At 47.6% G+C, this 22,492-nt stretch overlaps 1 protein-coding gene across 10 annotated transcripts in view; it reads right to left on the bottom strand.

Moving 5' to 3' along the window:
- Positions 1–11,915: 11,915 nt before the first annotated feature.
- The window catches only part of HTR2C (5-hydroxytryptamine receptor 2C), a 443,634-nt gene continuing 433,057 nt past the window's right edge, over positions 11,916–22,492 (bottom strand). For all 10 annotated transcript variants that reach the window (XM_074962795.1, XM_074962794.1, XM_074962796.1 and 7 more), the window contains one exon: positions 11,916–16,018. In XM_074962795.1, coding sequence (XP_074818896.1) covers positions 15,186–16,018 — 833 coding nt within the window. In that variant the 3' untranslated portion in view covers positions 11,916–15,185. The remainder of the gene's footprint in view (positions 16,019–22,492) is intronic.

A 22,492-nucleotide genomic window follows, 5' to 3' on the forward strand; every position in this document is an offset into this window, starting at 1 on the left:
GGTTGGAACCTCCCCTGCCCCATTTCTGCCCCCATCCACTCCTCTTCTCCCCTCCCCCATCACTCACTTCTCCTGCGGGCATCCGCCTGAGAGCTGCAGCTGCCCGATATGGGTAGGAGGCAGCCCTGGCTGAGTAGGGGCTGGTGCCGGTCATGCCCCAGCAGCTCCCCTGCGTCCAGTAACTGTTCTGTGGGCGTCTGGTCAATAGCTCTCCTGGGATACTGTCAGGCACCGGGGCAGACCGTTCCAGCACGCTCTCCCCCACCACCGACACAAGGCCAGTGTCCGCCAGCCATTCAGGCTGAAGGGAGTCTAACTGCCAAACAATGGAGACATTTGCCACGCTGGCCGGGCAAAACAGTCCGAGCCCAAAGTGAAATGTCACCCCTTAGGCCTTGTAATGAAAAGACATTGAACAATATGGGCCTGGGCTTGGGGTGTGGCTTTGAGACAGGGAAGTGTCTCAAGGGCAGGAAATGGAGTGGGGCTCACACACCCTGTGGATGGCCAATGGCGTCCCCAGAGCTGCGGGCAGGCGACCGCCTCGGGTGCCAGGCTTGGGGGGCACTGAGCGGGGGGTGCTGGTTTCGTTGTCAGTGACAAAAGGGAAAATGGACTGTTTGAAGTCACGTGGTTCAGGTGTCCCGTGGGCAGAGTCATTTTTCATTAACCTCCTAGACTGTTCTGGACCTTTGTAGAAGCTCACGGAACCTTTCTGAGAACGACATTTTCCTCGAACCTCCTAGAATGGTGTCAGCCGGGCCCTCGGGTGTGTAAAAAGGACGGGGCATCGCCAGTCAGCCAGTGAGATATAAGAACGAAGTGAGAGCCCAGCTGTGATATTGTGAACCTTGTTTTATTGTGTAATTGTGAAAGTGTATTTGCGTTTAAGGAGCGACTAATAAAGGACATATTTCATGAGAGGCCAGAAATATCCATCAAACCCCTCTCTAGGCACCAATATAATATAAACATGGTTACTACTTTTAACACGTAATGTTTGATGACCTTCTAAGACTGCGGAACAGAGTCCTCTCTTCAGAGCACTGCAAAGGAGATACGTCCGGTTTTCAGCATCAACTAGCAGGTGCAAGATCCTCACGGACAATGTTACAAATCTGACCATGACGCCGCTAAGTGACACCCATGGGAGACTCTCAGCGTGGAGCAAACTCCATGAAGAGCCGTGTCCGTTGTCATAACACTTGAAAGACAGTGAGCCCCAGCCTGTGCCAGGGCCATCACCCCATGTTTGTTGCTCGTGTTGCCATTCGCTTAAAGCAGAACCCGTCTGAACCTCTCACCTTGCATATCACACCTTGCATTCCATCCTTTTCAGCCCTCAGGGACTTTCTTTTTCCTGGCTGAGTCACCCTGGGCCTCCTGGCTAATCACGTTGCAGTGGGTTGAAGTGTAGAGCCTGAAAAATGACATTAAAACAAGTCAATTATGGTCTGTAACAGGCTTTTCACTCCTGTTGTGAGTGAGGGAATGGAAAAGGCAGACAGACCGTTCTATTGTAGACTGCTATGGAGTTGTTGGCTGGGTAAAGGGAGCTCTTATAGGAGCTAAACCATCGTGACCACTGGGTGTCAGCGTTTGTACTTGAATCCAAATGATCAGAATAAAGCAAATCTACCAGGCCAGACGTTGGTATTTAGTGCACTAAAGTTAAATGGAGGCAGATTCTCTGCTGCCGCTGAGGTCTGCTCAGTAAGGGCTCACCGGCTCCTAGATCCTCTGCCCCAGATCTGCTCCCAGCATGGACTAGAGCAGCTAAATCCCTGCCCCCACCAACTCCTGCCATGGTTGGGATGTGGAGGCTGCAGGGGTGTCCACTGCATCAGCTACACACCTGCAAGAGGGAGAGGGCCAGACGGTATTTCAGCGCTGAGCAGACCTGACTTGCATGTGATGGAGAAAGGATTGTTATTTACCAATGGCTTCTGGAAAGGAATGTGACCAATTTCTAGTTTGTGGCCAAATATAAACAAAGGCAGCTTCAAGCAAGCGGGGGTGGAGGGGGGGGGGGAGGAGCATCTCCCATGGAAGCCTCTATGCCCGAATCCATGGGAGCTGAACAGTGGTGTAAGTGACACCCAGGGAAAGACTCAGCTCAGGCTGGTGTAAATCTGGAGTAACTCCATTACAGTCAATGGAGCCACACCAGGTCTACAGTTACACACTGGTTTAAGTGAGACTGTAGGTGGCAAAGCATACCTTGCACCCCTCTGGCATTCAGCAGGCGCAAAGTGAGGGTGGGTCACACGCTGGGGCTGCTGCAGGGGGAGTGTAGGGAAATACAACTCAGGAAGCAGTAAGAGAAAGCAGCTCCCCCCAAAAACACTCTTCAGCCTATGCCTGCACCATCCCCAACAGGCCTGAGGGCCAACTTCATCCCTGGGTGAAAACTCTCATTGATGGAACAATTGCGTTCAAATCTGACGCTCACAAGCCCCCAGCGACTGGGCCATGCACGTTCTCCTGGCGCCAGGCTGAGTCCCGCTGACGTGTCTCTTCTTCCAGGGACAGCCCTGGGATAATGCCAAAGGCCTCCTAAAACCACATCATGCCAGCCTTCAGCACTGACTTGATCAATTGTCAAACTAGCACCTTTGTGCTTTGGCCCGTGCTGCCCCCTAATGCTTGGGAGCTGCACCCCATAAACGGACTCGTTAGCCTCCTTCAAATCCCGCCTCAAAGCCCTCCCTTTGCTGCGATGCCTACAAAAACCAAGAACCGTGGCGGGTGTGCTGAGCCCACTGTCCGTGCTGCTGCCCAGCATTGTTTCATTGGTTCCTTGTGCCCTCCCACCCCTCCCTTTCGGCTGTACCCTTCTGTCGTCTCTTGGCTTATGCTGAGATTGTAAACTCCCTGGGGCAGAGAGCTCTCTCTTTGTTCGGTGTTTGTACAGCACCTAGCGTAACGGGGTCCTGGGCCATGACTGGAGCTCTTGGGTTCTATGATAATATAAATAATAATGGCCAGGGTAGCTGCTGCTGCTGCTAGGATGATCTCCCATGGCGGCTTAAGAGGATGAAATAGGCAGTTATTTCAGCAGCTGTCACCGAGCTGATTTACACAAGCACTCGCACTGAAACAACAAATGGTGTGAACCAAAACCAGGGTAGTCATTTCTGCATGAGTCTCTGTGTTACCAACCTGTGCTGAATCAACATTAGCCACTTCCGTCCCAAACGAAGGATTTCCACCACCAGGTTCACACTGATGCCACTGACTCAGGTTTAACCCTCTTTAGTCCATCTGCTGCTCTCTCTCCTGGCTAGATTTCGTTTGCAAGGAAAAATTAATTACTCTAATAAGGCAGATTTGATGTCCAGTTTGAGGATCCTGAAGAGCCTGGAGTCACATTTATTGTCTGGTTAAAGCTGGCAGAACTGGGGATACTTGGAGTTTGACTAATGCTGTAAAAACTGCGGTATACATGGACCATGATCTGTTTGTCAAATTCCCATTACACTAGATTGGAAGCTCTTCAAGACAGGGACTGTGTCTCCCTCTAGGTTTGCACAGTGCACTCCACAATGGGGTCCTGATCCTGATTTGGGAGCTGCCATGATTTCTATCCTAAGGGGATATAAATCGGCGCAGCTCCTTTGACTTCGCTGGAGGGACTCCTGTTTACTCCTCCTGTGGAGGAGATGGACCTTACCAAGTCATAACAACAGTGCAATTGAATAGCTTTGTGGGACTAAAACTGTTTACGTCACTGACCAGCAGGGCCTATTTGGGAGAGGACTATGAAGCAAGTGCCTTTTGTGTATATATAAAACTCAGATGTTCTCCGGCAGATCTCAGGAGCACATTGCTTAGAGGCAAACAGATCCATTGGATTCATGTCCCGAACAAATATAGCACTAAGCAAGAGTTGCAAATGAGCTGTTTGAGTGGTGGAAATTGCTCTGCAAATGGCGTGTGTCAAACTCACCCTATGAACACGTAAAGAAATAAACCAACCTGCGGTGAAACAGTGACCACCAGAAGCTTTGTACCAAAATCAATATTAATTTTCTTGCCTTTCCAGATGCTGGTCTCCTGTTGAGGCTACTGTCATTCAGCCATGACATAGAATGATTGCTCAAGGGATCCAACCAATCAGTAACCCTCTACACTAACAGGTGGTAGGCCACAGACATTTCAAAGGGTAAAGCAATTAATAAATCCTAGGCAGAGGTAGTGGCACTGACATTTCGCCTTCTGTCAGCTCCACTCAGCTGGAAAAAGCTGTTTAAAGGGGATTTTACACCAACGTCAGTGATAGCAAAAACAGGTCCTGAGTGAGAACAGGCAAAACTGCCTCGGTCGAACTTGCGTTGGGAAGCGTTGAATTAACAGGTGTCTTGTTTCCGTCTGCCGTGGCTCTTCACTTGCCTTTCAACTCAGTCTGCCCCTGTGGTGGTGGCTTCACCTCTGCAACGTGGTCCCCCCTGCTAGTGTGGGCTGCTGATCCTCAGTTGTACGTATCATACAACACCTTTAACAGCTCTTCCATCTTTCATCTGTCTTGACCCAACACTATGCGACTGTCAGCGCAATGTGTCGGAGAAGGAAGCGACTCCAAAAGAAACAGCTTCCAGCCTTCTCCATCCCCGCTCCACCGAGGTCTCCTGTGTGCACGCTGTCTGGACCTTGACATCCTACTTGTCCTCACTAAACTAATCTGTTGTGGCCACTTCTTCTGATACCGGTGTCCTGCTCTAGCTCACCTGCTGAGCAGTGGCAGAATTCCAGGGCCTTGCAGGCCAGCTTTCGAGTGGAGAAGAAATCAGCGATCTGTGTATATTCTAAGTGTAACTTGCTTTATTTGCCCATGTACACCTGTCCTGAAATGAGATGATCAACTAGCATGCAGGCAATCCCTACTTCCAGAAATCTCAGCCCAACACTCATGATCTGGTGGCCAGCACCTGTGCACCAAGTAGGGATTCTAGCACAGAGCAAACCTTCTTGCTGCTTTCAGTTGCTTCTACTACAGAGACTCTCGCAATCAAACCTCCAGGAACACACGCATTTCTTCCATGGCTAACAACCTGCTTACCTGCTCAGAACAAGAATGGGGATGACTGTGTGTAACAGTGCCAGCTGGGGACACCTGCCATAACGCCATTTTAAGTTTTCCAAAGTGCCCATCAACCTAATACCACAATACTAAGTTCCCCATCTGTAACTGTCCATCATTCACTAGGATTGGCCCTGTACATCTTTCTGATGACACCACATCTGTTGAAACCCCCAACTATGCTTTTATCTTCTGTCCCCTTTACTTCTCTCCCATCATTGTCCTTTCCATGATCTATGCGAAAAGATGCATCTGCTCTGCTCTGATGTAACCACCACAATCAACCCCATCGTCAGGCATCTCTACTGGAGCCCCCTTCATTTCAGGATCTGGTTTAAAATGGTTTTAGACTTTCTCCAGCTCATCTATTGATTCTTTCTCTTTCCTGCCCTCTCCAATCTCCCCTCACTCCTCCCACTCAGTTGCATCTGTCTCCTTTCTGTTCCTCTCCACAACTGAGCCAGTGCTGGTCTGAGCACTTTCTCTGGCCACCTCCGTGAACTTTCCCGGCGCTCTCTGCAACACGACCATCTCTTTTTATAACCTTCCCTCTAACTCTTGGCCATGCTGCTTATCTCCTCTCTTTGCAGTGGGACACTTTCCACGTGTGCATCAGACACCATTTAGCCATCAGTGTTTTCTGTCGTTTGCTGCAGTTTCACTCTGGGATTTAATCCTGTGAAGCACTGGCAGATGCATTTTGTGTGAAAGATGCTAGACCCAGTAGCTCTTCAGGCCTGGGTGGAACGGTGCTGCACTACATGGGGTGGGACGGCAGCCCCCGAGAGGCCACCTCTCACCTGTATGCCACAGTTGAGATGAGATGAGAGTGCGAGCTGGAGATCTCTCAGTATACACGGGACAGGGTTGCGGGGCAGGCATTTGTTGGGAGGGGCCCTGCCTTGTGCTACCACAGCCTGGATTTATCATCCTCCAGGAATGCTGTGTTCCCTGGGTTTTGGGGAGTGCCGAGGGATTCTGGGGCATGTTTCAGGGCAGTGTTTTTTATATTATTGTATACTGTGTACTTCAGTTTCTGGGATGGGCTCATTGGGGGAGATTTTCAGAAGTGCCGAAGAGATTTAGACATCTCAATAGGAGATGGCACATGACTCCAATGGTGCTGTTGGAGATCCCACCCCAGTGTGGGCCAGGACGGGTGACTGGAGGGATTCATTTGAAAGGCAAAATAAAAATAAAATAAAAACAGCTTGAGATAATTTCATCTCCCCCAGACACAGTTACATGTATTTAAAGAACTAACACAACAGAATGTACTTCACTGGCATTCACACAAGGAAAGGGCAAACTAGAATAATAATTAGCAACACAGTTTCCTAGAGAAAGGTTTATGTTTCAAGGTTAAAACCTATAAACAGGCCAGTCCTTCACCACATCCATGAATAGCTTAGAGTCACAGTCATTCTATGAGCATTAAAGACCAATTTATCTGCCTTGAACTGGAGAGCAAGGACCTGATGGAACATATGCCAGACAAACATAAAACATTGAAAGCCTGGGTAAAAGCGTCTTCGTTATATGTATCTACTTTTACCAGCATCATTCTGCTTCCAAAGAGCTGACATCATCTGCCTGGCTGGAGAGTTCTGCCAGCATTTCAGGGATGTGTTCTCTGCTGCTCTACCTATTGTATGTGCGAAAATTGCTTCTTCACAAATATTAAGGCCTTGCATCTGCCCTTGGATCCACATCATCTCACGCTGAGTGAGTGTGACACAGGAACGCTTCTGTCAGTCCCAACAAATGCACCGAGCCCGCAGAGTAAAGGGTCACCAATCGCTTGGCTTTCTTCAGGAGCTGGCTCGGTGTGAATGAACAAGGAGACAGTTTCGGGGGTGACAGACGTCAGTCCCAGTCCTGCCCCTGGCATCCCACTGCCGTCGATGCAAGTCCCCGTACAGAGCTTGGGTTGCGGCACTTGAAGTGCATTTACGTTGTTAAAGGGTTGCTGTTTACCACGCTTGCTCTATTGCATTTGCTTTTCTCCTGCTGAACAGGCCCCAGGTGCTTTTGCCATGGCGAAGGGACATACATGAATGCAGTAATTCTATTATCATTACGAGCACTCCGATGCCGTGATAATGGGCGCCACACAAAGCCCCAAGAGAGATTAAATAGGACAAACCAGTTGTTTAACCAGCCTCCTGACAGCTTTCTCTTTCTGGCAGTTCTTGTATACACACGACTGGTTTGTCCTGTCATAGTCCTCAGCTGCTCTTCTACACATGCATCCACCGGCTTTGCTAACGACAGACTACTGGCTTAACAGAGTGAAGAACCAGGGTCTGTATCATTACCTGGATGTAAACCAACACAGTCCAGTGTACCTAATACTCATTTTGGGGTTACACCCATTAATAAATCAATCTTCAAGAATGGACAGGAGAAAGAAGGGGCCACATTCAGCAGTGAGGTAAATCCCAGGAAAAACTTCCTAGCTGTAAAACCAGTAGGACAATGGAACAGATGCCTGGAGGGTTGTGAAAGTTTCTTCACTGGAAGCTTGTAAAATCCAGTCTGGGAAGTTGTGGAAGCTTCTTCACTGGAAGTTTTCAAAAGGAGGCTGGATAACCCCGTCTTGGATGGTTCCGACATGACAAAATCCTGCATCTTGGCAGACTAGATGACCCTTGTGGTCCCTTCTAACCTGGTGGCTCTATGATTCTGTATTACATGGCAGGTGAATGTTTGTCATAAAACAGGTGTTTGAGTTCCAGGTTTTCTCAAAAACCATTTTATGGCATCCAAATTGTACGAATCTCATGGATAGAATGTGCGTCCCCAAGACAGATGGCCAGAGATCTTTCTGCTCTGAATTTACACTTCCCTTCTCCCTAGGAAACACTGTGATGTGTGATGAAATGTGCGACAAGGAGAAACATGCAGAAGATATGGCAACACGTTCCCAACGAAATGCTTCAGCGGAGCTCTCTGGCAGTGAGCTGGTGCTGATGCCTTTGATTAAAATCTTAGTTGCCTATGAATGGAATCTTTAACAACCCTCCAGTTTTGCTCGGTGTTAAATTCTCCAGTAAGAAGTGGAGTTAAATATTTAAGTAGAGAAATCTGAACATAAATGTAAAATACTTCTATAAAGTAAGCTTAAACAAATCCAAACCAGGAATTATTCTAACAGGAGTTAGGTGACAGATTGCCTTCTGAGAGACATTTTAAATAGTTCAAACCATCCACAAAGAGGTTCTATAAAAGCCAATTGAATAATTAGGCTGTATTTTACTCAAATAGTAATCCAGTTTAGCTGTGACCTAATTACCATTTGACACAGACGAAGGTTCAGAACAGGAGATTTAATTTAATCCTCTGTGATATTGTATGATTGCTCCGTTTGATAGCATTCCCTTCCTCAAGGTCCCTAATGAAAACAAGTGTCTGTAGGCCAGCAGCCCCATGTTACAGCGGTAGCAAAACAGCAGACATTGTCCCATTAACTTACTGATAACGTTTTATTTAAATACCAAGAGTGCTTTATGTACTTGGAAAAGGGAAGCTAAGCACCATCCGTAGGAGAGGGAATGACTCACCCGTTACTCTCTTCATTTCAATCACCCCAAATTTCGCTTTTCTCCATTGCTCACAGTAATTTTTCACCGTCATCACCAGCCCAGCGCAATTAGAGTTTCTGCAGTCCTGTCACTGGGCATCTATCTGCTTCTTCACGCACCTAAAGTCCTTCGAAAAGCTGGCCCTTGGTCGCTCGCCATTTGGAGCTGGTTTCCTGTTGAAGAGTTTGTTTCTTCGAGCAGACCGCATCTCAGCAGCATCCGGCAGAATGTCACAATCGTTACACGGTACCCCGACTGCTGTAGAGAAATGAACTAAAACAATTCCGAGCTTGCGCACTACCGCAGCGCAGCCGGTGACTTCTGCGAACTCTCTCAGTGCTGCCTGCACTAGGAACCTGGGTGCAGCCAGACACAGTGTAACTGCAATGTGCAGACAAGGGCTAACCCTGTCCTGTTCAGCACGTGCTCGGAATCCATGTTTGCTTTGGAAATGGCCAGGGCCCAGCGGCTGCTCTAAGTTACAGTGGGGTGAATGTGAAACCCGCCAGGGAACCGTACTCACTAATAACAGACTGATTCAAGCGTTACCATAATGTCACCCTTTAATATCAATTATGGCCTTCATGAGGAATGTGTGTTTACATGACTTGTAATACTTTTCCAGGTGCCTTCTGGCAGATCTCTACCGCTACCTGGAGCCCCAGTTCCATGGGAGTTTTAACTAGTGATGGAGCAGGGCATAAGTCAGCAGGTGACATATCAATGTTGTTTCCACCATCCCAAGGAGGCAAAGTTTTTCAGGACAGTAGGTGCAGCATGATGTTAGTGCTCAGAACATGGGTGTCTAATCTGTGCACATACCTGGTTGTGCTACAGTACCCACCTCCTCAAAAGTCACACACAATCGCTCATCTGAGGCCCCTGCTCAGCCCAGTCAGAGCCACCGTGTGATCCCTGTGCAGCCAATAGGAAGTGATGCAGTTATTGATGGGGTGACGTCTGTCAGGAGGAGAAAACTGCCCCAGGCACCGGGAGGGCTTCCATGTGGCTGAAAACATCATAATACTTCGAAGTGTCAATCATGGCATCAGAATCAGAACTGTAGGACTGGAAGGGACCTCGAGAGGTCATCTAGCCCAGTCCCCTGCACTCAAGGCAGGACTAAGTATTATCTAGACCATCCCTGACAGGTGTTTGTCCAACCTGCTCTTAAAAATCCCCAATGATGGAGATTCCACAACCTCCCGAGGCAATTTATTCCAGTGCTTAACCACCCTGACAGTTAGGAAGCTTTTCCTAATGTCCAACCTAAACCACCCTTCCTGCAATTTAAGCCCATTGCTTCTTGTCCTATCATCAGAGGTTAAGAAAAACAATTTTTCTCCTGCCTCCTTGTAACAACCTTTTATGTACTTGAAAACTGTTACCATGTCCCCTCTCAGTCTTCTCTTTTCCAGACTAAACCAACCCAGTTTTTTTTCAATCTTCCCTCATAGGTCATGTTTTCTAGGCCTTTAATAATTTTTGTTGCTTTTCTCCAGACTTTCTCCAATTTGTCCACATCCTTCCTGAAATGTGGCGCCCAGAACTGGACACAATACTCCAGTTCAGGCCTATTCAGTGCAGAAGAATTATGTCTCATGTCTTGCTTACAACACTCCTGGCTAATACAGCCCAGAATGATGTTTGCTTTTTTTGCAACAGTGTTACACTGTTGACTCATATTTAGCTTGTGGTCCACTGTGACCTCCAGATCCCTTTCCGCAGTACTCCTTCCTAGGCAGTCATTTCCCATTTTGTACGTGTGCAACTGATTGTTCCTTCCTAAGTGGAGTACGTGGCATTTTTCCTCATTGAATTTTATCTTATTTACTTCAGACCATTTCTCCAGGTTGATGCAATGAAAAATCTCTGTGGTAAATGCTACAATGACATGCATAAGCTCTTGCTGGTCAAGCTGCCTCTTACTGTTTTCAGAAAGGAACAATAGTCAAATGAGGTTCTTGGTGTTTTACTATGTACTTGGTGTTGCAGTGATCAGGGGCAGCCCGGGCAGGGGAAATTTTTCTGCAGGGGTGGCAAGAGACATTTACATCTTCACCCTGGGACAGTCACTGCTCTTGGCACGTCAATGGGTGATGATTTTGGTTATAAAACGTTTTGTCTAGGGGCTAGTTAATGTAAAGCACCCCTCGGTAGCTCTCACAGAAAGGATCTTTCTATAAAGGAGGGCCTGCTTGCTGTGTCATTTCTTTTCTTTAGAATACAATGGGGCTGAGTAACTGCTCTCCTCTTGTGTGAATCAACATTTGTATGACCTGGTCCTTAGCCCCCAAAGCATTAAACATTTGGGACCCAACGAGAAGGTAACATGAATTCTGAGCACCATACAGTGCCCCGCTCGGAATAAGCATTCGTGGGATCTAGTCAGAGCATTTAATAACCTTGAGTAAGTACAATGACTGGCACCAGATAACTCGTGGGCACGTCTCCACTGGAGTGGGAGATGTCATTGCCACCTCATAGACATGCCAGTACTAGCCCTGCTCAAGCTAGCATGGCTGTGTCTACCCAAGCCGGTCCTTCCAGTGCCAGTGTAGCTGGACCCTGCGTGTAAGGCTCTGTGTAAAACACTGGCATCTTTTGGCAGCCCAGGACAGCAGTGAAGGGACACAGACTCATGGAGCAGAATGGCGGGTTGGCGGCATTAAGGGAATTTCTGTCTTAACGGGGCTAGCCTCTTTTCTTGTACCAGTGGCACAGCTGACCAGTATGGCTTGTGTGAGAAGTGGACTTATTGGTTCCCATTTAGACGATTCCAACGTGAAAGCTGCAGGCTGAAGCTTGTCTCACAACAGCGTGCAGGCAAGGCCCCAGGAAGACTGTCCCCAAAGTCTTCTGAAACCTAATCCGTGAAACTGTTCAATTGCAGCGTCACACCATCTGATCTCAAAGAGAAGGCTGCATCTCGCCCGTCTGCTTTGGAAAACGAGAGGTGCTAAGGTCCGTGGGTTTATTCCCCATTAACACTGCCAAGGAATGGTGGCTGTTTTACCGTAACAACCAAGTAAGTGTTGGCTTAAGTTACCGTGCCACAGCCATAGGAAGGGAAGACAAACATTCAATGCGTTCTGCGGACATTCGTTTTCTTGGGTAGGGCACATTTTAATCAGGGATGGGTAGAGGAGAGAAGAAAACAAAGTGAATATTTTCTTGTCAAAAGACCATGAAAATAATGAAATAAGAATTATTAAACCAACAAAGTTTCTTTAATAAATTAATAGCAGCATCACAAAACCCTTGGGGTGAATGACCAGAAAGAAGTCGGGAGGTGACAGCATTCAAGCATTCACAGAAATGTTCCCATCTGCTGGCAGGGAGCGAATGTGGGGGTCATAAGGCTGTCCTCTCGTACGTTCATCTGAACAGGTAATATACATCCAAATGTTTCAGCTAAGTAGCAATGGTCACCGGCGGTACAAGTCTCAGGGTGAAAGGCTCTTTTTTTAAACATTTATAAAAGTAGTGTAGCGTCTATGTTCACTTCTCAGTATTTACATCGAAATACAGGAGGTTCCCTTTGTATCATAACTACTGTACTTGCATCAACAGGATGGAAGGTTCCTAATCAAGAATGATCCCTGCATGTGGCCTCTGCTAAATACTAGGATGCCATGACATATGAACTGTTTATACATGTGCTATAAGCTAGTATCATTCAACTTATTGCTAGTACTTTTAAAGTCTGTGGTTGCTTTTTAAAAAATCTAGAGAGAGAGATTTATTTTTGGAAAAGATGTGCTGTGAATTCGCCCTGCAAAAATACTCAACAAAAGGAAAAAAAACCAGTTCTGATCTCCTCCAGGCCTTGCAGTATTTCAAACCTGAGCTAGAGAAAAGGGCAGCCACCTGAGGAGGGAAGTGGTGCCATTGTCCAGTCCCTCTTCTACCAGCTACCGTGCCCTTGTAGAAATACAAATGGACGCATGAGCGAGCGAGACATACTGAACAGTCAGGCCAGTGTCTGTGTAGCTGCAGAATACATGCTGCATGCTGCCTTCCTGCAGAGCATGAGCTAGAGTCACCACCGTGGCACTCTGGTCCGATGCCAATGTCACTCCGCTGATGGCGGTGGAAGAACTGCAGATCTACAGTGACACGAATGGGCGGAGAATCAGGCCCAGGGACTTCGGTGGGATTGCACCAGAGCCAAACTGGAGTAATGTCGAGGTGGATCAAGCTGTGGAACCCTGTAAGGGCCACACTGCAATAACTGCGGTCAAGTGCAATTCAACAGTGTAACCCCTTCACTAAAGCAACTGCTCCATTCTGCACTTCCTTTGTGGTTCCAGTTGGTGCCTATGAATCTGACAAGCTATAGTAAAACATTAGTCAAATGCAACTCATCCTTGACATGCATCAACCTTGCTATTCTCGGGCTTTTCATAAGCAGAGACTGCCGGTCACGCCAAAGGCACCTACTTTACAGGGATGTTGTTACGTTTGTTAATTAGTTAATGAAGGTATAAGCCGCTAAAGCAGGGGTGGGCAAACTTTTTGGCCCAAGGACCACTTCTGGGTGGGGAAATTGCATGCAGGGCCACGAATGTAGGGCTGGGGCAGGGGGTTGGGGTGCAGGAGGGAGTGTGGGAGGGGGTGTGGTGAGCAGGAAGGGGGCCTGCCCTGCCTGCCCTGGCCCTGCACCGCTCCCGGAAGCAGCCGGCACCACGTCCCTGCGCCCCCGGGGAGGCGGGGGAGAGACAGAGGGCTCCGGGCGCTGACCTTGCCTGTGGGTACCTCCCCTGAAGCTCCCATTGGCTGCGGTTCCCCATTCCCGGCCAATGGGAGCTGCAGGGGGTGGCGACTGCAGGTGAGAGCAGTGCGCAGAGCCCTCTGCCCCGATCCCCCAGGGGCCGCAGAGATGTGGTGCCAGCCACTTCCGGGAGTGGCGTGGGGTGGTGACAGTCCTGTGGGCCGGATCCAAAGCCCTGAGGGGCTGGATCCAGCCCATAGTTTGCCCACCCCTGCACTAAAGGCTAGCTCTGGCATGATGCAGAGTTCGGAGCACGGGGTGGTGCATTAATTGCATCACCCCAAGCAGCGCTGTGCTCCAGGCCCTCACCCGAGTCACGGTTCCTCGCCTACTTCCTCGTAGCTCCTGGGGCCAGTTGCTTACTGTTGGTTTATACCAAGTGGGCTGGTGCGCTTAGCCCATTCCTGGGATGGAACAAGCAATGGCTTGCTTACTCTGATGCACCTGGGCTCACGGTGCTAGGAAGGTTCTTTCGCCCTTGGGGAGGCTCAAAGTCCAAGGCATAAGGAAACAGCAGCCCTCCCAACACAAGCACGAAGTCTGGGTTGCGGTGGCAGGGTGTGCAGAAGAAAGCAATGCTGTCTCCAGAACTGGGACACTGCAAGTCTCAGGCTGCCGAGAAAACTAACATGTGAATGAGCAAGGAAATGTGAGACCGGTGAGAGCAAGAAGCTAGGAAAGATGAAACTGAGAGCTCTAATGAAACCAAAGCCCGCTTCCTGAGGTGAAGCAAATGACCTGAGTCCAATGAATCCACTCAAAGCAAACAACCTGACCCAGCAGCAAGCGAAGGACAGTAGGCTGATCTAGACGCTATAAATAATAGACTTTGCTTGCAACCCCTCCCTGCACTAGTGTGGCGTAAAAGCTCTGAACAGAAGCTAACAGTTGCTTCAGAGCCAGACATTGAGCCAAACTCCGTTCACCTTTCTCATGTGAGCCACCACATTGGAGTCCATCAGACAACACGCATGAGAAAGCAGATCAGAGCCTGGCGCACTGCTAGCTCTGCATCTGGTTATTTTTAGGGTTCAGGGTAGAGCCAGAGACATTCTGTTTACAAAGAAAGGGTCAAGAGAGTTTGGTGGTTTTAATGCTGCCTTTCTAAACCAGTACAAGATTTCAGGATCCCAGGATCAAATGATCCTGAAAGGCCAGGACTGCAGAATCGAAGTGGGAAATCAGAACTGAAAACAGCACTCCAGTGTGAAAGGTGGGGCATTGCCCCACTATGTCACCCAGCCCGACCCCCATGCGACCAGTCTGGTTAGCCAGCTGTTCCATTGCAATACTGCTACGCTTTAGCTGAGGGATCCCTTCCAGGATGCTGGTAAGATTTGGTGTTGCACTGTTGCATGGCACATAACATGGGCGAGGATTTAAAGTATATATTTACCGTCAACTTAAAAAAGTTTTCCTTGATCTATAGCTATGAATGGGCCACTCTGGACTCCAGCAAATGCCACCTGAGTAAGTATTCAGCATTTTTGTTCATACGCTGGAAGAAAATGTCAGCATTTTGTCCATGGTGTAAGCAAAATACCAGATATTTTTGATCTAGTAGCAACAGTAAATATAGTACCTTAAACCTCACTGCAGTGTATGTATGATTTAAAGCACTGGGCTGGAAAGCTGAATTTTTTTTAAAAAAGCTTTGTTCAGGATGCAGTATTTACATTGTTCTTTGAGTGACACATACGTTTTTACACAGGTATATTTCAGCTGCAGAGCCACGAGTGTGACTCGATTACACACAGCTCACCCTTTCGCTTACAACATTGCAGCTGTTTATCGACAGCTCTGAAGTCCCCGGTTGCATTTCTAAGCCCTCCTCCGTTTCATCCAACTCCATGCTGTTGAGTTCATTGCCGTTTCGGTAGCTATTTAAAGTAAGGTCTTTCCTGTACGAAGCTGTGGAAGCGACATTCAGACACTGGTTTTGTCGCAGTGTCGATTTTTTATTGGGCTTGTACTGGCAGCAGATGTAGTTGGCAAAAGCCCTGCGATAGGTTTTATTGAAGAGCGTGTACACCAGGGGGTTAATCCCAGAACAAATGTAACCAACCCAAACAAACACATCCATGAGTTCACCCAGGAGGCTCTCATCACAGGCTTCCTTGCAAAGAACGGACATGATGTTAGTGATGAAAAATGGACACCATAGGATAAGAAACAAAAAGAAGACGATGCCCAGGACCTTGGAGGCTCTGCGCTCGTTGTTGATAGACTGCATGGTCCCTTTCCGAAAGAGCACAGCTTCCTTATTTACGGGAGAGTTCAAGTGGGAGGCCGCCTCGTGGTTCTGGAGCATCGAGATGTTCTCTGTGTTGTTTTCTTTTTTGAGGCAGTTCATGCTGCTCCTTCGCTGCTTGGGCACCTCGCCGTACATGAACACTGTCGCTTGCTTCTGCAGCACCTGGACCGTCAGGCAGTATGAGATCACCATGATGATGAGCGGGATAAAGAATGCCACAAAGGACCCAATAAGGACAAAGTTCTCATCATTCAGAACGCAGCTCGCATTCACAAACACCCTGGAGTCATCCTGCAATCCTATGACTGGGATGGGCAGGGATATCCCTAGAAAAGAGAGAGTGAAAGCAGACTGTTACTAAAGCATACAAGGACTCTGGAGAGCGTGTAAATGATTCGTGTCTCACACACACCGCATTTCACCCAGTGCCTAGAGCTGTTCCAAAGAGAAGTCACGTTTCAGAGTAGCAGCCGTGTTAGTCTGCATCCACAAAAAGAAAAGGAGGACTTGTGGCACCTTAGAGACTAACACATTTATTTGAGGATAAGCTTTCGTGAGCTACAGCTCACTTCAGTATCCCCAGGAGGAACAAGAACACCTGTTGTAACGCTCATGCCCACTGGGTGGCAGCACGGCCCCAGTGACAAAGACCTGCTTCTTGGCACATGGTGCAGGCATACTGGACTCCACGCCGATGCCCTGCAACGAATCACCTCCCCAGGGTTTCAGTGTAACTCCGTTCCCGGGCTCTTATGTCTCACGTTAATTCCGACCCGCAGACGCTGTCGTGGCTGTAGACAAGGTGGCTATTTACGACATCAATGAGCTTTGCTATACGTGGGCTGGCACCCAGGTTTGGGGAAGACGTTGCGATCACAAGTGTAGGGCAGACACTCTGAATTTCTGAAGCACAGCCGGCAGGCCTGTGTGGCCAAACCGTGAACCAACAGTGCAATGACTGAGAGAGAAAACCAGCCCCGTTCTTCCTAGCGCTCTGGGGGAAGCACATGCTATTTTCTGGTCTCATCCTGGAAGGAGCTGACCTCAGTGGTAGCCGTGGGTGCTCAGCACCTCTCAGGATCAAGCTTCTCATCTGTATTTGTTAGGGGAGGGCAGGGGGTCTCTGTAAGCTGTGTCTCTCTGGGCTCTCTGCAGCGTATGCCTGGCAGTCACTCCACAGGCAGTCTTGTCCGAGGCCTGAGAGTGAAGCAATTGCGAAGTCTAACAAGGAGGTATGCGTCAAATAGTGTCTGTCTGATTCCTGTCCGTGGGACCCAGAATGCAACAGGCTACTGCTGTGTACAGGCTGTATGCACGGTGAGAACAGTAAGGGCGGAGGTAACCGCAGCCTCCTGGTGCCAGCGAAGGGGGGAAGGAGAGGGGCGGTTGTGAATGGGCCAGTCTCTGAGCTGAAGTCAGAGGCACACAACTAAAGCTTTTGGCTTCGTTCACGTTAAATGAATAAATTAAATTTTACTAGGGTGCATCTTCCAACTTCCCCAACTGCTGGGTCTGCTGACAAAATTACAGGAATCCCCCTATTTGCCAAGGGGGTTTCCCTTGCTCTCCGCACCCATCAATGATTTCGATTTTGATAATGGCATAGAGAGTACACTTATAAAGTGCGCGGCCGATACCAAGCAGGGAGGGGTTGCAAGTGCTGAATAATCTCAGGGAACACTGAAAAGATCAATAATTGATTAAATATGTGCTGAAGCCTTCTGCTCGTGGCTGCTAAGCCACACCCTGCTGCTCCTAGTTAAGTGTTTAGATCACCAGCGAGCTCACCCTAGGTTTATACTGTACAGTATCATCTTACTGGGTGATTATAATCAAGGGGGGAACACTTTGCAATACCAAGACCTTTGTATATAAATTACATATCCTTTGTCTTGTGTGTGTCATGTTTAGAAGTCCAAAATCTTTATCTAAAAGCAGAAATCTAAATGTGTTATTAAGCATGGTGTTCTTTTCCTGCCTTTGCTAAGTGACTTCCAGGATCCCGAAGAATACATCTGAGAACTGTGAGGGAATTTCTGCTGAAAAGCAACGACACCTATAAATGCTTCACATACCTAACGCTTGTTCTTCATTGTCCTGAGCTACATCTCCATGATCCAGCTCTCTCTCTCTCTCTCTCTGCAGACTGCCAAAGTGCACATCCAGGCTCTCATCATCTCATGTCTTCGCCAATTTAATCGCCTCCTCTCTCAACTTAACTATGACAACCTTAATCCTCTCAAGTCCATTTAACACCCTGCTACTAAAAAACAACTTCTTAGCTTCTTGGTTCAGTTGCTTAACAATTACTGGGCAGCCCTTCCACACGTGAGTAATCCAAATGAAATCAATGGAGTTATATCGGAATAAAACTGGGATAGTGCATGTCCGAATAGATTTTTTGCTACAAGTTGTTAGTAAGAAACAAGCCCACTGTATTCAGAAAATAACAAGGGGCCAAATTCAAGCATGGTGCAACTTCACCGAGTTCAGTGGAGTTCCACCAGGGTTGGATTTAGCCCACAGTGATTAGATGAACATTCAGGGTGTCATTATGAGCGCATAAATAGGCAATGCTTTTGTATATTATGGAACCCAAGTCCCTTCTCAGTCACACTGCCATGAATCAGGAATATATTTATATCCTGTATTTATATTTTAAGTCAAAGCAGATAGCTCTGTGGAAAAATAACAACTGCAGTCCTATTTTCATATCGATAACTGCAAGTGAAAAAAGTTTTAAAGAATTCTTCTTGGGAAATGCTGGTCCCCTGAAGACTGATTGTTTGGCAAACAGAATGGGTCAGGCAGACCTGTTGCACTTCTAAAAACACTGTTTGTAACTTTCACATCTAAGAAAATTAACTGAAACATACCTAAATTATGATGGCTGACGTGTATATTCTACTCTGGATGCATCTGATCAGAGTCCTATTTCTTAATAAAAGGTGAATATTTAATTCTGTGATGCAGCAAAACCTGTTGTTGCAGGAACCATTTGACGGCAGGGAAAGGAAAAATCTCTGTTCTGAGGAGGGGAAAGGAAATGACTTAGGAACTGGTGCCAGTGTCACACTTGATTTCAGAGCTTGAGATGTCCAGGGTCAGAAGTGAGTCAGATTTTAAAGCCAGAAGGGACCATTATCTCATCTAGTCTGACCACCTGTGTAACACAGGCCATTAAATGTCACCTGCTTACCCCTGTACTGAGCTTAGTGTCTGATTAAAACATGTCTTCCAGAAAGGGAGCCTGTCTTCATCTGAAAGTATCAAGAGATGGAGAGGCCACCACGTCCCTGGGGAGTTTGTTCCAATGGTTAATCACCACCATTGTTAAACATTTGTTCCCAGTTTGTAATTTGAAATTCTCTGGCTTCAGCTTCCAGCCACGTGTTCGTGTTCTGCCTTTCTCTGCTAGACTAAAGAGCCCTTTAGTACCCGGCATCTTCTCCCCAGGAAGATACCGACGCACTTTACATCACCTCTCAGTCTTCCTTTCGATAGGTTAATCAGATTAAGCTCTTTAAGTCTCTCACTGTCAGGCATCTTCTCCAGCCCTCGAATCACTTTTGTGATTCTTTTCTGCTCGCTCTTCAGTTTTTCAACATCCTTTTTCAGATGTGGGCACCAGACCTGGACTCAGTGTTCCAGGATCGGTCTCACCAGTGCCATGAATAGAGGTAAAATCACCTCCCTGCTGTGACTCCCTATTCCCCTCTGTATACAATCCACCCCCAGCATCACCCTGGGAACTCATGTTCAGTCCACTATGACCCCATCATCCATCCCAGAGTCCCTGCTTTCCAGGATACAGTCCCTCATTCTGAGGGATGGCCTGAGTTCTTTGTTCCTAGATGTAGAACTTTGCACGGGGCTATATTAAAACACACCGTGTATGAGTGGGCCCTGCTTGCCAAGCGATCCAGACTGCTCTGACTGACTGCTCTGTCCTCATCATTGTTTACCACAACTCCGCCAGTTTCTGTTTCATCCGAACATTTTATTTCATATTTCGTTCCAGATTACTGCTGAAAATGTTGAATAGCGTCAGGCCTAGTACTGATCCCTGCAGAATCCCACTAGAAACACCCCCATTTGAGGATGATTCCTCATGGACAACAACTTTTTGAAATCTGTCCGTTAGCCGGTTCTAAATCCATTTCACATGCGCTCTCTTGATACTCCGCAGTGGTCAGAGATGGCGGATGATTCAGAAAGCTTGGGATTATGACAGATTCCAATTTCTAGGAGGGCACTTATTCACTGACCTTGAAGAAGAAAGGTTAGAAAAGCACAATGAACACGACAACTGCAGCATGGAGAACATTGGAGCTTTCCAAAGACTGACAGCAAAGAGATCTTTAGAAGTTGACTAAAATATGCAAATATTTCCACATAAATTCCTTGCTTTAATCAAACCTTGCTGTCCTGGTTTCGAGGTTTTACAGGGGTGCTCCTCTCTCCCCGTCTGTCTCAAGCCCCAGTACTGCAGCACTTTTACTGTGTAGCAGAGGTAGATCCTTTGACTCACGGATGCTGTGGATGCGAGTGGGCAGGAGAACGCTCGCCATCAGATCTCTGATACGGGAGTGCACTTGGCTAGTCTCTAGGAGTGTGTTACGGAGTGACAGGACAGCAGGTTTCTATTAGGGAGTGGGTGAAACCGTTCAGTTAAGATAAGAAACACCCTGTATCCCACACATTGCCCCATTATTCACAGATAACCTCTTTTGGGCTGTAAGAGTCTTCATCCCCAAACAGTCCTCCCTCCAGCCTGTGGTACCATCTGAGCTACTCGGTTGTCTCCTTGGGAGAAACATCCAGCTCTTGGATGCTGGTTAGACCAGCTAGCCCTGCATTGTCAGGCACAATTCTGATCTCATTCAGTCTTTGTGTACCAGTGCTTGACTGGAGCTATTCCTTATTCACAACCCAAGGACTGAGATCAGGATGAGGGCCAGAGGTATATTTTCGAGGGCACCTAGATGGGCCACTCTTGCAACGCCTGTTCTGTAGCACAGTCAGGGGCCACCTCTAAAATCTGCTCCTTACTCAGGACTCATCTTCTGGGAGTGGCTAAGTGACATCCTCCTTCTCCTCTATTTCACCTTCCTCCCTTTCTCCTGACCGCAGCCATCCTCTCCATCACCCATCTTTGCAATCTGAGGGCTGTCTTTGGCTGCCTTTCTCTCCCCCCATCCATGGCATGGCCAGCAGAACACATATGGAAACCGTGTGTTACTTAGCTGAGCTGTGACCACAGGAACAGAACTTATGAGGGCAAGACTGGGACTTGTCCTGAGTCGTCTCCCTGCCTTGCCCATCACAGACAGAGGAGAGAAGCCATAGGAAGTTGCTACTCCCCAACCTGCACAGCTGGGCAGGGCCCTGACTCCACCCCTTGGCAGGCTACCTAGTGCAGAGGGAGCCAATCTGCTGCATGTATAGACCAGGAGCAGATTACTTCCCCCTGCAAGTGCTTTATAAATTATACTGATTTTCAAATGACTCGTGTGACTTAATGTACTTTAACTGTTTGCATTACGGTATTCACTGGATAACAACTAAAGAGAGACACTATTGGAGAAGGAAAGCACAGCTTACTACCAGGAATGTAATGATGTTGAGTCCCAAACTAGCCAAGATGAGAGAGGTCTACAGCTGGTTATGCTTATGACAGCTCAATTCTTTCACTCCCCAGTCAGTTGGTCTGTCAGACAATAGCCACAGAACCTTCTTCTGAGCCTTTCACCTATGATCCAGAGTAGAATCAGCGGCCATCCTTACTGAAGGATAGTCGGTCTGATTCAATGTGCTGAGCTTACAAAGGGATGGTCTTAATTCTGTGGAGCCTTTTCCAGCTAACTCCAATGACCCCAGTCTGACCTACTTGACAGCAACTTTCCTAAAGGTACACTCGTAACACAGCATTCTCCCCAAATCTGGCAAAATGTACAAGTTTACTAAGAACCCTTTGTAGCTCTTCAAGGGAGGGTCCATCTTTTTGTTCTGTGTTTATACAGTGCTTAGCACAATGGGGTGCTGGGTCTGTGACTGGGGCCCAAAGGCACTATAGCAATGCAAAAAAATAACTATTATATAGTAGACTTCAAGGCAGCCTTTTCCTTTCCTGGAGCTGACTGGCATGCAACAGGTCACACAATTTCCAACCAACCCACTACTGGGGTGCTCAATGCATCATTAGCCAAATGGCCTCTGAGTGGGAAGTCTCATTTCAGAGCGGCACACAGTGGAAAGACCAGTGGGATAGTCTTCCTGCAGCCCCTGCTTTCAGATTTTTGCATCTTCTCTTTGGCACAGGGAGAGCAGGAGGAAAGGGAGACAGAGCAAGACCCTTTGGACAACAAATTCAATTACAGTTGTTGTCTTAATGCCTGCTTCTTGTCATCTTTTAAGGTGTTCTCAAGCCAGCAGCTCAATTCTCTGAATGTTGCTGATGCCGTAGCGGTCGCAGAGGGCAGGCACTCCTCACAGCATAGTCTCAATTTATAAAACAACAGCACAAGTGACCTCAAACACATCTTTGTAAAATATTTTATTATTTGATCCAGAGATAGTCTTGTAAAAAATGCCCAGATATACATCTACCATTGAAAATGTGACAAAGTCTCTCACTGTGAGCAGACAACAAAACCCAACTGAGTCAAAAGCAATTTTGGATTGGGTATTCTTTGAAAAGATCTGTTCCAGGAATAATGATCTGGAGGCAGATCTCTGTCCTGTGCTATACAGGAGCTCAAACCAGATGATCACAATGGTCCCTTGTGGCCTTGGAATCT

The sequence above is a fragment of the Natator depressus genome, chromosome 9 (genome assembly GCF_965152275.1).
Source record: "Natator depressus isolate rNatDep1 chromosome 9, rNatDep2.hap1, whole genome shotgun sequence".
NCBI classification, from domain to species: Eukaryota; Metazoa; Chordata; order Testudines; family Cheloniidae; genus Natator; species Natator depressus.